The sequence below is a fragment of the Poecilia formosa genome, unplaced genomic scaffold (assembly GCF_000485575.1).
Source record: "Poecilia formosa unplaced genomic scaffold, Poecilia_formosa-5.1.2 Scaffold139, whole genome shotgun sequence".
Lineage (NCBI taxonomy): Eukaryota > Metazoa > Chordata > Actinopteri > Cyprinodontiformes > Poeciliidae > Poecilia > Poecilia formosa.
In genome coordinates, this window is record NW_006800078.1 from 1,241,081 (window position 1) to 1,252,495 (window position 11,415).

General features: G+C 40.2%; 2 protein-coding genes across 3 annotated transcripts in view; both read left to right on the forward strand.

Moving 5' to 3' along the window:
• Positions 1–6,669, forward strand: part of kcnh8 (potassium voltage-gated channel, subfamily H (eag-related), member 8) — a 49,237-nt gene extending 42,568 nt beyond the window's left edge. For both annotated transcript variants that reach the window (XM_016676675.1, XM_016676676.1), the window contains exons 11-15: positions 2,256–2,470; positions 3,347–3,385; positions 4,299–4,579; positions 5,319–5,434; positions 5,596–6,669. In XM_016676675.1, the coding sequence (XP_016532161.1) occupies positions 2,256–2,470; positions 3,347–3,385; positions 4,299–4,579; positions 5,319–5,434; positions 5,596–5,681 (737 nt within the window). In that variant the 3' untranslated portion in view covers positions 5,682–6,669. The remainder of the gene's footprint in view (positions 1–2,255; positions 2,471–3,346; positions 3,386–4,298; positions 4,580–5,318; positions 5,435–5,595) is intronic.
• Positions 6,670–10,220: 3,551 nt separating this feature from the next.
• The window catches only part of LOC103145310 (cytoplasmic dynein 1 intermediate chain 1-like), a gene marked incomplete at its 5' end in the record, with an annotated part of 63,021 nt that continues 61,826 nt past the window's right edge, over positions 10,221–11,415 (forward strand). Inside the window, one exon of the mRNA XM_016676683.1 lies at positions 10,221–10,266. Coding sequence (XP_016532169.1) covers positions 10,221–10,266 — 46 coding nt within the window. The remainder of the gene's footprint in view (positions 10,267–11,415) is intronic.

Below are 11,415 nucleotides of genomic sequence, written 5' to 3' on the forward strand. Positions count from 1 at the left end.
GTGTGTGTGTGTGTGTGTGTGTGTGTGTGTGTGGGTTTGACAGGCAGATAGCATTGTCTGCTGACTGTGCAGAAGGTTGGAGTGACACGGAGTGTTTCGCCGAAGGACAAAGCTGCTTCTTTGTGTCTCAGCCTGTTCCACCGTGGATGAGTTTGTGTAGGTTTCTTTTTAACCTCCGGCCCCAAATGGTTTTTGTCCAAACAAAAGCCCATAGTTACAGATCTGTAAGCCCGTAGTAGACGCAACGCGAGAACAAGTGAGGTTATGATGATGTGTAAGGAGAAAGGAGAAGGACTCTTGAAAGGGGAGAAACTGGATATCATGGGTCATCAGAAAAAAAAAATGGTCTGACAGAGAAAGAAAAACTGTTTTTAAAAAAATGAAGGACGGAAGGGCTGATTGAGAGGTAAATAACAAATTAACCGTTGAAATCGTGAATACATAGACAAAGGAGACAAGAAAGAATGCAGATTAATTATAGATGAAAATAACTTTGGGCAGATGCTGACGAATTACAGAGTAAAGATGAGAAAACGGGGAAAAAAAAATAAAAAATCGAAATGAAGATGAAAGGAAAAGAGCAGCAAAGTTATGGGTGAAAAAATAAGTGAGGTATGTATTAGGAAAAACAGAATAACGAGCATAATGGAGAAATAAAGAAGTGCGGAAATCAAACAAAAAAAAACGGGAAAGTTTAACAGGGAAAGAAGGAGAAAAGGAAGGAAAACTAATATGTGGGTGGAAAGCGAGGAGGAAGTCATCGAGAAGGGAGGGCGGGGGGGTGCAGAACGAAAGAAGGAAGAGAGAGGAGGACTGAGTGAAGTAATATGACAATAAATGATCTGACAGACAGGAGGATAGAGACAGAGCGGGCTGAAATAAGAACAGTCACGACTTTCGCTCCTTCAGCTGCGCCGCTGTAATTTAGCAGCCCTCATAGTTCACAATGACCCTAATGAATCATTTATCACTTCTTATGGGACATTACCGCTGCTGGGGGGAGGGTGGTGGTGGGAGCCTCGCCTTCAGTCCATTTGTACAAAAACAGCTGTCACATTCACTCCACCCAAACTGCTACATTTCATAAAAGTGTTGTGGATGAGGCTACTTTACAAATATGAGAATTAGTTAGAGTTAACATTAGTGATTTATTTATTTATTTATTTTTTTTTACATCTAAATCTGTATCTGCTGAAACTAACAAAATAAATATTTTCTGGTTCAAGTTCTTTATTCTTGATCAGCTGGGCTTGAAATATCTACCAAAACTTAATTGGCAGGTTACATTGTTAATCATTATTAATAATTTAAAAAAAATAAAATAAAAACATAAAAAAATGCTTACATCTGTTGCTATGGTGCTGATTTTAATTGGCGAACAGAATGAAAGACCTGCAGACATACTCTAGACGAAAAAAGGATTTTAGTTGGCAAATACTTCTAGATGTTTAATATAATATGTTTTATAACATATTGCATAGTCTGATTTGTTTTGGTTGTTATGTTTTGGATTTTGATTTAGTATTTGACAAAAAAGTTTTGTTTTGTTTTTTTGTTGTTTTTTTTTTCCATTTTCCTCCTCCTTTCGTTGAGCATTGCCTTGCCAATGTTTAAATCCTGTTTCTTTTCACATTTTACATGTTTTAACCCAAAACTTCAATGGTTTTTAGAGAAAGCAATGGGAAAACAAAAAAACAGCATAATTGTAAAGAGGAAGGAAAATTATGTAATAGATTTTCAAAATGTCAAAAAGAAATCTACTGCCTACTTTGAAATCTTTCTTTCAAATTTCTACCAAACTCTCCAGTTGTTCCCTCATGGCTAGTTCTCCATTTTCTGTCTGGTTCTGTTTCTTCTTTGGTAGTTCCTCGCGTCTCACAAAGTCTTTGCATCTCTTTACATTTCCAGCAACATCTTCTGGTTTGCTTCACTTAAGCAAAAACTTGTTGACATCTATTTTTATCCCTCATACGCCTTTGAACTCCGCTTTTGGGTGCACTCCTCTCGTCATCACTGAGCAGATTTCGCTCGGTTGAATCTTGAACATAAAAAGCGGTCTCGGCGTTATTACCAACCTCTTTCAGGCAAAATATTTCTCTAAAAATACATATAAAAACAAAAAGATATAAAGCATAAGTGTTAACATGAGTGCTAGAGAGCCTGCATCTTCAGCCCCTTTTATCAGAGTGGAAACATTCTGAAGTGGCCCCCATTCCTCGCCCTCTTTTCATGTCTCTCTCTCTCTCTCTGAACAGGTAAAGGTGACCTGATCGGAGCGAACCTGTCATTAGACAACCGTGTGATAAAAACCAACGCAGACGTGAAAGCCCTGACCTACTGTGACCTGCAGTGTATCAACCTGAAAGGGCTCTACGAGGTGCTGGACCTCTACCCTGAATACTCTCATCACTTTGTCCAGGACATCCAGCAGGACCTCACATACAACCTGCGGGAGGGACACGAGACACACGTGAGTCATTGTTTGAGTAGCTGAACATACAGCTCTGACTGTATGCTGTCAACAAACCGCTTAAATGAACCGAAATGCCGTCGCCTTCCTAAAATAATGTCCTAAAAATGTCCTGTTTTACAGACGACTTTTACAACTCGTCTGTAAAACCGCCATGTACCCCAAGAGTTCCTGATTGTGTTTGTCCTCAGCGTTGAAAATAAAAATCAATTAAGGCATGACCCATACTTGTGTGCTTCTCAATTTCCTGTACTGAGTTTACATTGAGAGTATAGGCTCTGGCACAAAATGTGTAGGTGATTTTAGTTTGGGTTTGTAGCTGAGCCTAATGGACAGAAATTAGGACACTGTCCTAGTTAAGGTAGCTGTAAGAGAGAGCTGGCGAAAGTAGCTGGGATACCCGGCTCTGCTCTGCTGCTCTGCTTCTGTAATTACAGTCAGGTGTTTTACTCTGTTGCACAAACACAACTGGGACTCGCTGTCGTGCACACACACGCACACACACACACACACACAGAGGGAGTGCGCCGCAGGGCTTTCAGATGAAACTCATCTGCAGAGGGACAGCCTAAATCTCGGCACTGAGTAAATGAAGATAGGTGGAGGCACCTGAGGATAGAGCGCCGTTCGAGCTGCGCTGCTCAGTTTGCTCCGAAGCTATGTCATAACAGCACCAGTATATTGTGGTGAATAAATTTCCGGCGCTGTCTCACTGTGAGCTGTGTGCAGTTATTTTGTTGCGCTTCTCTGCTCGGTTTGGAGAACTGACCAGAGGATGCTGCCAAATTGCTCCCCGGGAAGAAGAAGAGCTGGAACATAAAACCAACATGTTGTTCCCTCCCTGCATTGAGCGTTTCCTCTCTGGCTGTCTTCCAGGTGAAGACCAGACTGTCGACAGCAGCACAGGAGTCTCAGGTACCCGCTCATTATTTGCAGGGCCCTGCTAAGCTATTCGCACCGCTTGAACTTTCCCACGTTTTGTGAGTTTTAAGAACACAAAATGTGTCTTATTGGGACTTTATGTAAATTGAGCAGCAAGCTGCAGCTCCAGAGCCACATGTGGATCTTTTGTCTCCCCCACTGTGGATGTTATAAAACCAAATTAAAGAAATGTTTTTTAATTATAAAGGCATTATGAAAGTGTTGTTTTCTTTTTCTTATGTGTTTATGAAATATGTGCATAGAATATCTACAGCATAAAACTGCCAGTGCTATAAGACTTTTTAAACGTAGTTTCAAATGTTTTATATATGCAACCGTTGGTCTCTCGCAAAATAAATGAATCCCAATGCATTGATGTTGGAGGTTGTAACACAACAAAATATTAAAATATTCAAAGGGTTTTAATACTTTCACAAAGTCCTGCCCAAGCTGAAGCTAAAAGTTTGAATAAATCAACAGACATGTCTGACATTTTAACATACTCAATGTTGATCTCGACCAGTTTTCCTTTCCAACAAATCTCCGCAGCGGCGACTCTCAGCAGAAATCCCCCCTCACTCCGACTATTAGCAAAAATCGTCCTGGTGTGATGGTTTCACGAGGAAACTGATCATGGAAAATTAGAAATTCTTCACAGATTTGTTCCAGTCGTTTGCTGCGGCAGGGCAGAGAGCTGCGAAACGCTTCACATGCAGGGAAGCGGCTGAGATGTTTTACAGACAAATCAATCCGCCTGTCTTGCCGGTTAACTTCAGGAGGGCTCCCGGCCCTCACTGGGAACATACTAATTGGTGGATTTAGAGCTTCTATTTTTGTTCTTACTCGGGTATGTAATCCATGTCCACACATCACGGATTGATCATTCGTTGTTTCATTTCCGTCCCAGTCTGGGGTTAGAAGGAACGGGCGCGTGGTTCAGGGCCAACCCACTGTAGCCGAGGCCCGGGAGGAACACGAGGGCGACTCGGACCAGGACGAGCGCGACAACGCCGAGTCTGTGTCTCTTCTGACAGAGCGCCGTCGGCCTGAGAACCTCAGGGACGCCGTCAGGAAGTCTCCTCCGTGCCAGCCCCGCCAGAAGACCGTCACCTGCAGCTTGGGCCGCTCTCCGAAAAACCTTCAGGAAATCACGCCAACTGCTCTGGACCCTTCAAACCTCAGCCCCAGGTGGGTTCAGTCGCCACTGGCTTCATCATCGGACATATTCAATAAATAATCTTCAAAATGAAGATCATTTGTTGGGTCTACTGTGTCTCAAACACATTGAGAGGTCAGAGTCTGGACATTGCTATGCTAAGGTCGATTTTTCTTTTACTGTCTCTGAAAACTTCAGGCATACTGATGAATATTTTTGATGAATTTTGGCAATACGTTTTTAGAGTGCTGCTCAAACTTAATCATATTGTAAGTTACGTGATGATTCATTGAGACTTTGACCCCCAACTGGGACAGTTTTCTCTTATGACATATGAAAAAGTTGACCTGTAATCAAACAAAGTTAACTTTTACATGATATGCATGATTTATTAGCATTACATAACCATTGGGATCACACTTCTTTAATTTAATCTACCGTCACATGTATGGAAGAACTTAGTTATCCAGAAATAAAATCAGTGGTTTGATTTGAGTACAAAACATCGCCATGGTTTGTAATTGACACATGTCCAGTATGATCTATACCTTGGCACATTGCTTTTTTTTTTTTTTTTTTTAGGATCCACAGAGGTTTAAGAAGAAAAGACCAAAACAGGAATTTCAATTTGAGGCCATAAATATGATAATAATTGAGTTTAATAATTATAGAATTGCTATTTCTTATTTTTCATGCGTTTTCAGGGTAGAGAGGTTTGGGGCAACTCCAGAGTCTAGACGTTACTCCGTAGTTTCCTTTGTGTCTCTGTAGGATAGTGGACGGTACCGAAGACAGCGAGGGAACAGAAACTTCTCAGACGTTCTCCTTTTCCACCGGCCTCGGCTGTCCTGTCAGTGAACCAACCAGTGCCTCAACGTCAACCACAGGTTATTCTAGGACACTTTTTTTTTTTTTTTGTAATATTTTTTGTACTTCATTTGAAAACTGTCCACACCCAGAAACCATAAGTAATTTTACCTTCACTTCTTTCCATCTGTGTTTATGTGAAACTCTAAATGTTTTTCTCTTGCTCGCTGATTTAACACAGATATGCTGCATATCAGCGCGACAGAATTAGCAGCAAAAGCAGAGGAGACCAGGGGACAACTGCGACACCTCGACCAGCAGGTATGATTTAGTGGCGCGCACATTTTTGGGTGACAAGAATAATACAAATGATTAACATTTAAACGCTAAAGTCGAGGTGTCGTTCTCAGGGGGAGGATTTAGACGGATGTAGTTGGAAAGGTTTGCAGGTAGGCTTCTGGAAATAAAAGCCAGCCAATTTGATGACCTAAATAAGGATATAGCTCCGTGAGAAGTGAGAACATTTTCGACAGGTGAGCTAAAGTAGAAGCGAGGTGTATCGGCATGTAAGGCCCAGAGCAGGATGAAAGGATTAGAAGACGTAAATGAACTAAAACTTACCCATTTTTTATCCATATTTTATTCCCAATCTGAAAAGTACACAGGGGGTTGCCGTACTAGATGTCATTGATTATAATGGTTCATGTTGCAGCTTGAGATATTCCGTCCACACACCAACATCCAGACTCTCACGGTGCATCCCATGGCTTGATTGGCAGGTAGCTAAGTTGACATTAGACTTTTGGCAGCTGAGGAGGGCTGGCGTTTTCCTCCTCCTGCTAATCCTCAGTGTCTGTCGCAGAATCAAACGGCTGTCTCGGCAGGGAAAAGTAAAGGCACGAGGAAAAGAAGGAGGAGAGATAAAGTCATGTACCTTTTTCTTTTACTGATCTTAGGAGACCTAAAGTTAGATATAGACATTTAAAACACAGGAGTGGGATAGGCGGCGGCGGCAGTGTTTTGCTCAGTGTCTCACTGGGTGACCAAAATCCCCCAGTGTGGTCCTCTGATTGTTTAAACCACACTTGGATCCAACGACGCCGATCACAGCAGGATGTGGGAGACACTCGTTTGATCTGGAACGTACACAAGCACGCACCACATGAGCACGTCACTTAATTTGGGGTTTATTATCTCACCAAATAGTCACATGCAAAAAAAAAAATATTGTAAAACATTAATTTGTTGTGGTTTTGTCTAATTTAGTGCAACGCAAAAATTTTTATTTTCTATTTATTTATTTTAATTGACACATTTACCAATCAAGGTCGGATAATCAAAGGTCAGATTTTATTGTTTGCTTCATTCATGAGGAACAGTGTCTAAAACGCAACACAAATTAGAAATTAAATGATGAACAATCTAAGCCAATAAACATGACCATACTCATGTCGTTGCAGTTTAGACCAGACACAAAAAACATAAAGAACAAAGCTACTTTTGTAGTCTCATTTGTGTTTGTTTGTTTGTTTGCTTTTTTTGAATAAAAGCATGATTATGAAGAGGATGAAATATAAAATGGTAAATCATTAGTGTGAATAGTTATCACACTTAGCAGTAGCATCTTAGCTAATGCTAGCACCCGAACAACTTTAATACAGGAAACAATGAGCACTGTTGACAGTTTACATGCTACTGTTAGCATTTTAAACATATTTTCTCACTACCATGGAGCAATAGAGGAAGGACTCTAGTTGTACATCGCCAAGGGATCGTGAGATAAACCTGCAAATATGAACAGTCGAGAACCTGAGCATTTCCTTACACCAGGATGGTGAAGGAGGTGAAAAAAGATATCTGAAGGGTGTCATAGAGTCAACAATAAATGTAACTGAGGAATTTTATTTTAAATATACCTGATTTTTCTACATCAAACAGCTTCATAATGAATCCAGTACTTAGTGTTTCTACATTTTATTAGGTTTTCTTATGATAGATGTAACAGTTGAAGTATATACACGAATTTCACAAATCTTGCAATGTTCAGTAAAGTGTTGCATTTATATTTGTTATCACCCCACCTAACTATGATTCTCCAAAATAAATAAAGTTCAACCATTTTAAGTTTTTTTTTTTTTTTAACTTCAGTACATACTTGAAAAGCTGGAGTCAGATTTAACGGGAAGATGGGTGAAGCTAAGTACAAATGCACGCCACACTGCTCAGGTTTTTTTTTATTGGAAGATAAATGCTTTAAAACCACGTGTCATTTTATGTTGTAGTTGATGATCAAATATTTTCTCACTCATAACAATCAAACCAGTTTTTTGCTTTATGTGTGGAAATATTTCCCCAGACATGTTTGCTAACAATCAATGAAATGATCACATTTAGAAACGGTAATTTTTGCTTGTAGGTGTATATTTTTTGTTATGGATGAAATACCACGGATCTTTTGTATTCTCCTGATAACATTTATAGGAATTAGACTAAATTTCTTGACTTTGCGGACTCGTGATGATCGGAACCTTTTGAACACGGCGTGTTTGAACGGGGAAGAAGTAGGTCTGAACACCGGGCTCTTTACAGGCTGATGCAAGTTGAATGAGGGAGCTGTTAGCTTAACGGTATGATAGAAAAACAGAGAAAATAACCGGATATTTTCTTGATATGTCTTTAAGCTCAATAGTTTTTTTAAAAAAAGTATTGAGTTTGAAAAAAAAAAAATCAATAACCAAGTGTCAATTTTCTCATTTTGATGGAGAATATTAGTAGCGATTAGCCAGATTTACCAAGCTAGCTCTGATAAATGCTCACATATGGGAGCCTGCTGTGCTACGGAAGGAGGAAATATAGAGATGTCAGAACTTTAAATCAGTTTTATTTTTCTGTTTAAAGACTGACTGATCTATTTGTTTAATTTCTTACATCAGATTATTTCACATAACATTTCATATTATAAATAAAACATTCCACCAGTGGAACTAGTATTTGTTTTAATCAATATTAAGGAATTATTTACTTAAATAATTTTCTATATCTTGCTCAAAAGTTTCTTATTAATCAGTTTTGTCTTATTTTAAGTGTGCTAAGATATTTTCACTAGAAGCTGGACAAAAAGAATACTTGGTAAAATTCAAATGATACAAATTCAATTTTACTGATCCCAAAGGGAAATTAAATGTTGTTAGATTTGATTAATGATAACATTACCCAAACTATGAATTTCAGTAATTAAATTCAAACTAATCAAACTCAATTTTGTAGAAAATAATCCTAAATAACTAATTAAAATGGATTTTAAACACAGAAATAGTCTAATTATGGTAAGGCTGAACAATATTACAATACCATGAAATAAGCATTTTATATCAGTCTGTATCAATACTTCTCTATTAGTTTTTTCTGTTTTAAATATTTGCAATACTTAACTGTTTTATCCATAGTTTTCACACCACAATGTTTTTTAAATTATTTTTTTTATTTCTAAGCAATTATGAGGAATGAAGGCAAAACCAGAAATTGCTGCTGCGCAAGTGACTCGACAGGCTGTTGCTAGGTAACCAAAGAGTGAGTGAGTTGCTAGGCAACTAAAGAGTGAGAAATTTAGTTGGTTCCACCACCCTTGCTTAGCTAGACGTGAGAGGTTGAGCCATAGACATAACAAAAGAATAGATGCCTCATGGACCGCTCTTGCCTGCTGTTGCAAACGTGATGTAGGGCTGCCATCTTGCAGTGGTCGCCAGCTCCACTCAACGTTGTACGTTTGAGGCACAATGAAGTGACAGCGCATTTAATTAATTATAACTGAACAGATTTTCACGCTTTTTTACTAGAAACCTAATTCAAACAGCTATCATAGCTACATTTACAAAGACATTTATTTTTTTAAAAGTATTTTTAAATTGAATTGAATTGATCCATGGATCAGCATATTTAAATATTAGTGGGGACTACTGATGTTAGGGCTATGGGTCGGCAGTCATTCAGGCCTGTCACTGTGGAGCTTTTGGGGACAGGGACAATAGTGGTGGTCTTTAAGTGGGAGAGGACAGGTGACAGTAACATTGAGGTGTTGAAGATCTCTCAGACCGTTGATGTACACAGTCCCTCAGAACCCTTCCTTGTCGGGGCCTGCAGCCTTACAGGGGTTGATTTCCTGGAAGGACTTCCTCACATCTGCTGTGGTCACACAAAGAGGCATGTCACCAGGAGGTGGTATTAGTCTGGTGCTGAGGGGGGTTTTAAGATGCTCAAAGCGGGAGTAGGACTTGTTAAGTGCATCTGGCAGTGAGGGGTTAGGGTTAGGCTAACGCTAACCCTAGGGTCGCTTCTCGGAGTGCTGATGCCTCACCTGTCCTGAACCCAGCGTCCCTAGCTTTCACCAGAGCTTTCACTTCAGCATTCAGCCAGAGTTTCTGGTTCGGGTAACAGGTTACTGTCCTGGTGGTGGTGACATCATCAGCACACTTGGAGATAATGCCAAAAACAGAGGAGGTGTATTCCTCCAGGTCCATCTCTCCCTCATAAGGACCCACCTCTCTGAAGACCTGCCAATCTGTGGACTGAAAACAGTCCTGGAGCTCACAGGCTGCATCCCTGGGCCACACAGTGATTGTCTTCCTCCTTGGCCTAATCCGTGTCATCAGCAGACGATATGCTGGCACCAGCAGGATGGAGATGTTTTCGGAGAGGCCAAGATGGGGGCGAGGAAGAGCTCTGTACGCACCGTGAATGTTAGTGTACATACAATACAGAGTGTAAGAAGGATGACATGCCGATAAAAACTGAGCAGAGTGTCCGTCAGTTTCACATGGTTAAAGTCCCCTGCAACTAGGGCTGTGNGCCAAAAACAGAGGAGGTGTATTCCTCCAGGTCCATCTCTCCCTCATAAGGACCCACCTCTCTGAAGACCTGCCAATCTGTGGACTGAAAACAGTCCTGAAGCTCACAGGCTGCATCCCTGGGCCACACAGTGATTGTCTTCCTCCTTGGCCTAATCCGTGTCATCAGCAGACGATATGCTGGCACCAGCAGGATGGAGATGTTTTCGGAGAGGCCAAGATGGGGGCGAGGAAGAGCTCTGTACGCACCGTGAATGTTAGTGTACATACAATACAGAGTGTAAGAAGGATGACATGCCGATAAAAACTGAGCAGAGTGTCCGTCAGTTTCACATGGTTAAAGTCCCCTGCAACTAGGGCTGTGTAATAATATCAATTTTGCGATACATATCGATATTTTCTTTCCTAGAAAAAAATCGATATTCATCCGCAAGTATCGTAACATCCAACTGTCACCTTGCTCACTCACTGCTTGCTTCGCCAGGAGAGTGATTAGGTCATCAGGCTTAGAGTGATTCCTTCAGATGTTAAGTGTCAAGTGTTGAGAAAATAAATTTAAAATAAGCTAGTTTTAAAACTTAACATGTCTTGATTCAAATGGCCTAATTGTGGTTTTGAAATTAGTAATGTATTCTGGCTTTTTGACTTTTATTTTACTTGTAGTTACAGCAGATGGTTTGCTAGGATCGTTTGAACTGCCTTTTGTCTGTGTGGGAAAAACAATACAGTAGAGGTTCTAGCTTTTCACACTCATCTGTGAAAGGCCGTAGACACGGCAGGAGATACTGGCTTCAGATAGAGGGTCAGAGATAGCCACTGGTTGGTTGAGCAAAGATACTCCTTATTTGAATAAATTAAAGAAAAGAAGATAAAACTTTCTACACAGAAGTAACAAATCAGATTTGCTCTTGCAACTCTCCAAAGATGTCTTTGGACATCTTTGCTTTTCTTTCTTTCTTTCTTTTCAGGTAATGTATGTCTCTGTTGTTCTGCAGTTTCTGTGTAAGTTTATGCATTGTCTTATAATGGATTAAACTCTGTAATTCTGTGACGTCAACACGCATTGTTGTTTCCTTGTGGCCACACGTGGCTCGCTGAGAGGACCTGGGATCCAAGAGGAAGAGAGAGCCAGACTTTTTTCAAAGTTAACTAATTTAGATATTCTTCCTTAACACAAGGTTAAAAAGGTATCAAACTATTCAGAGCAGGGTACTTGG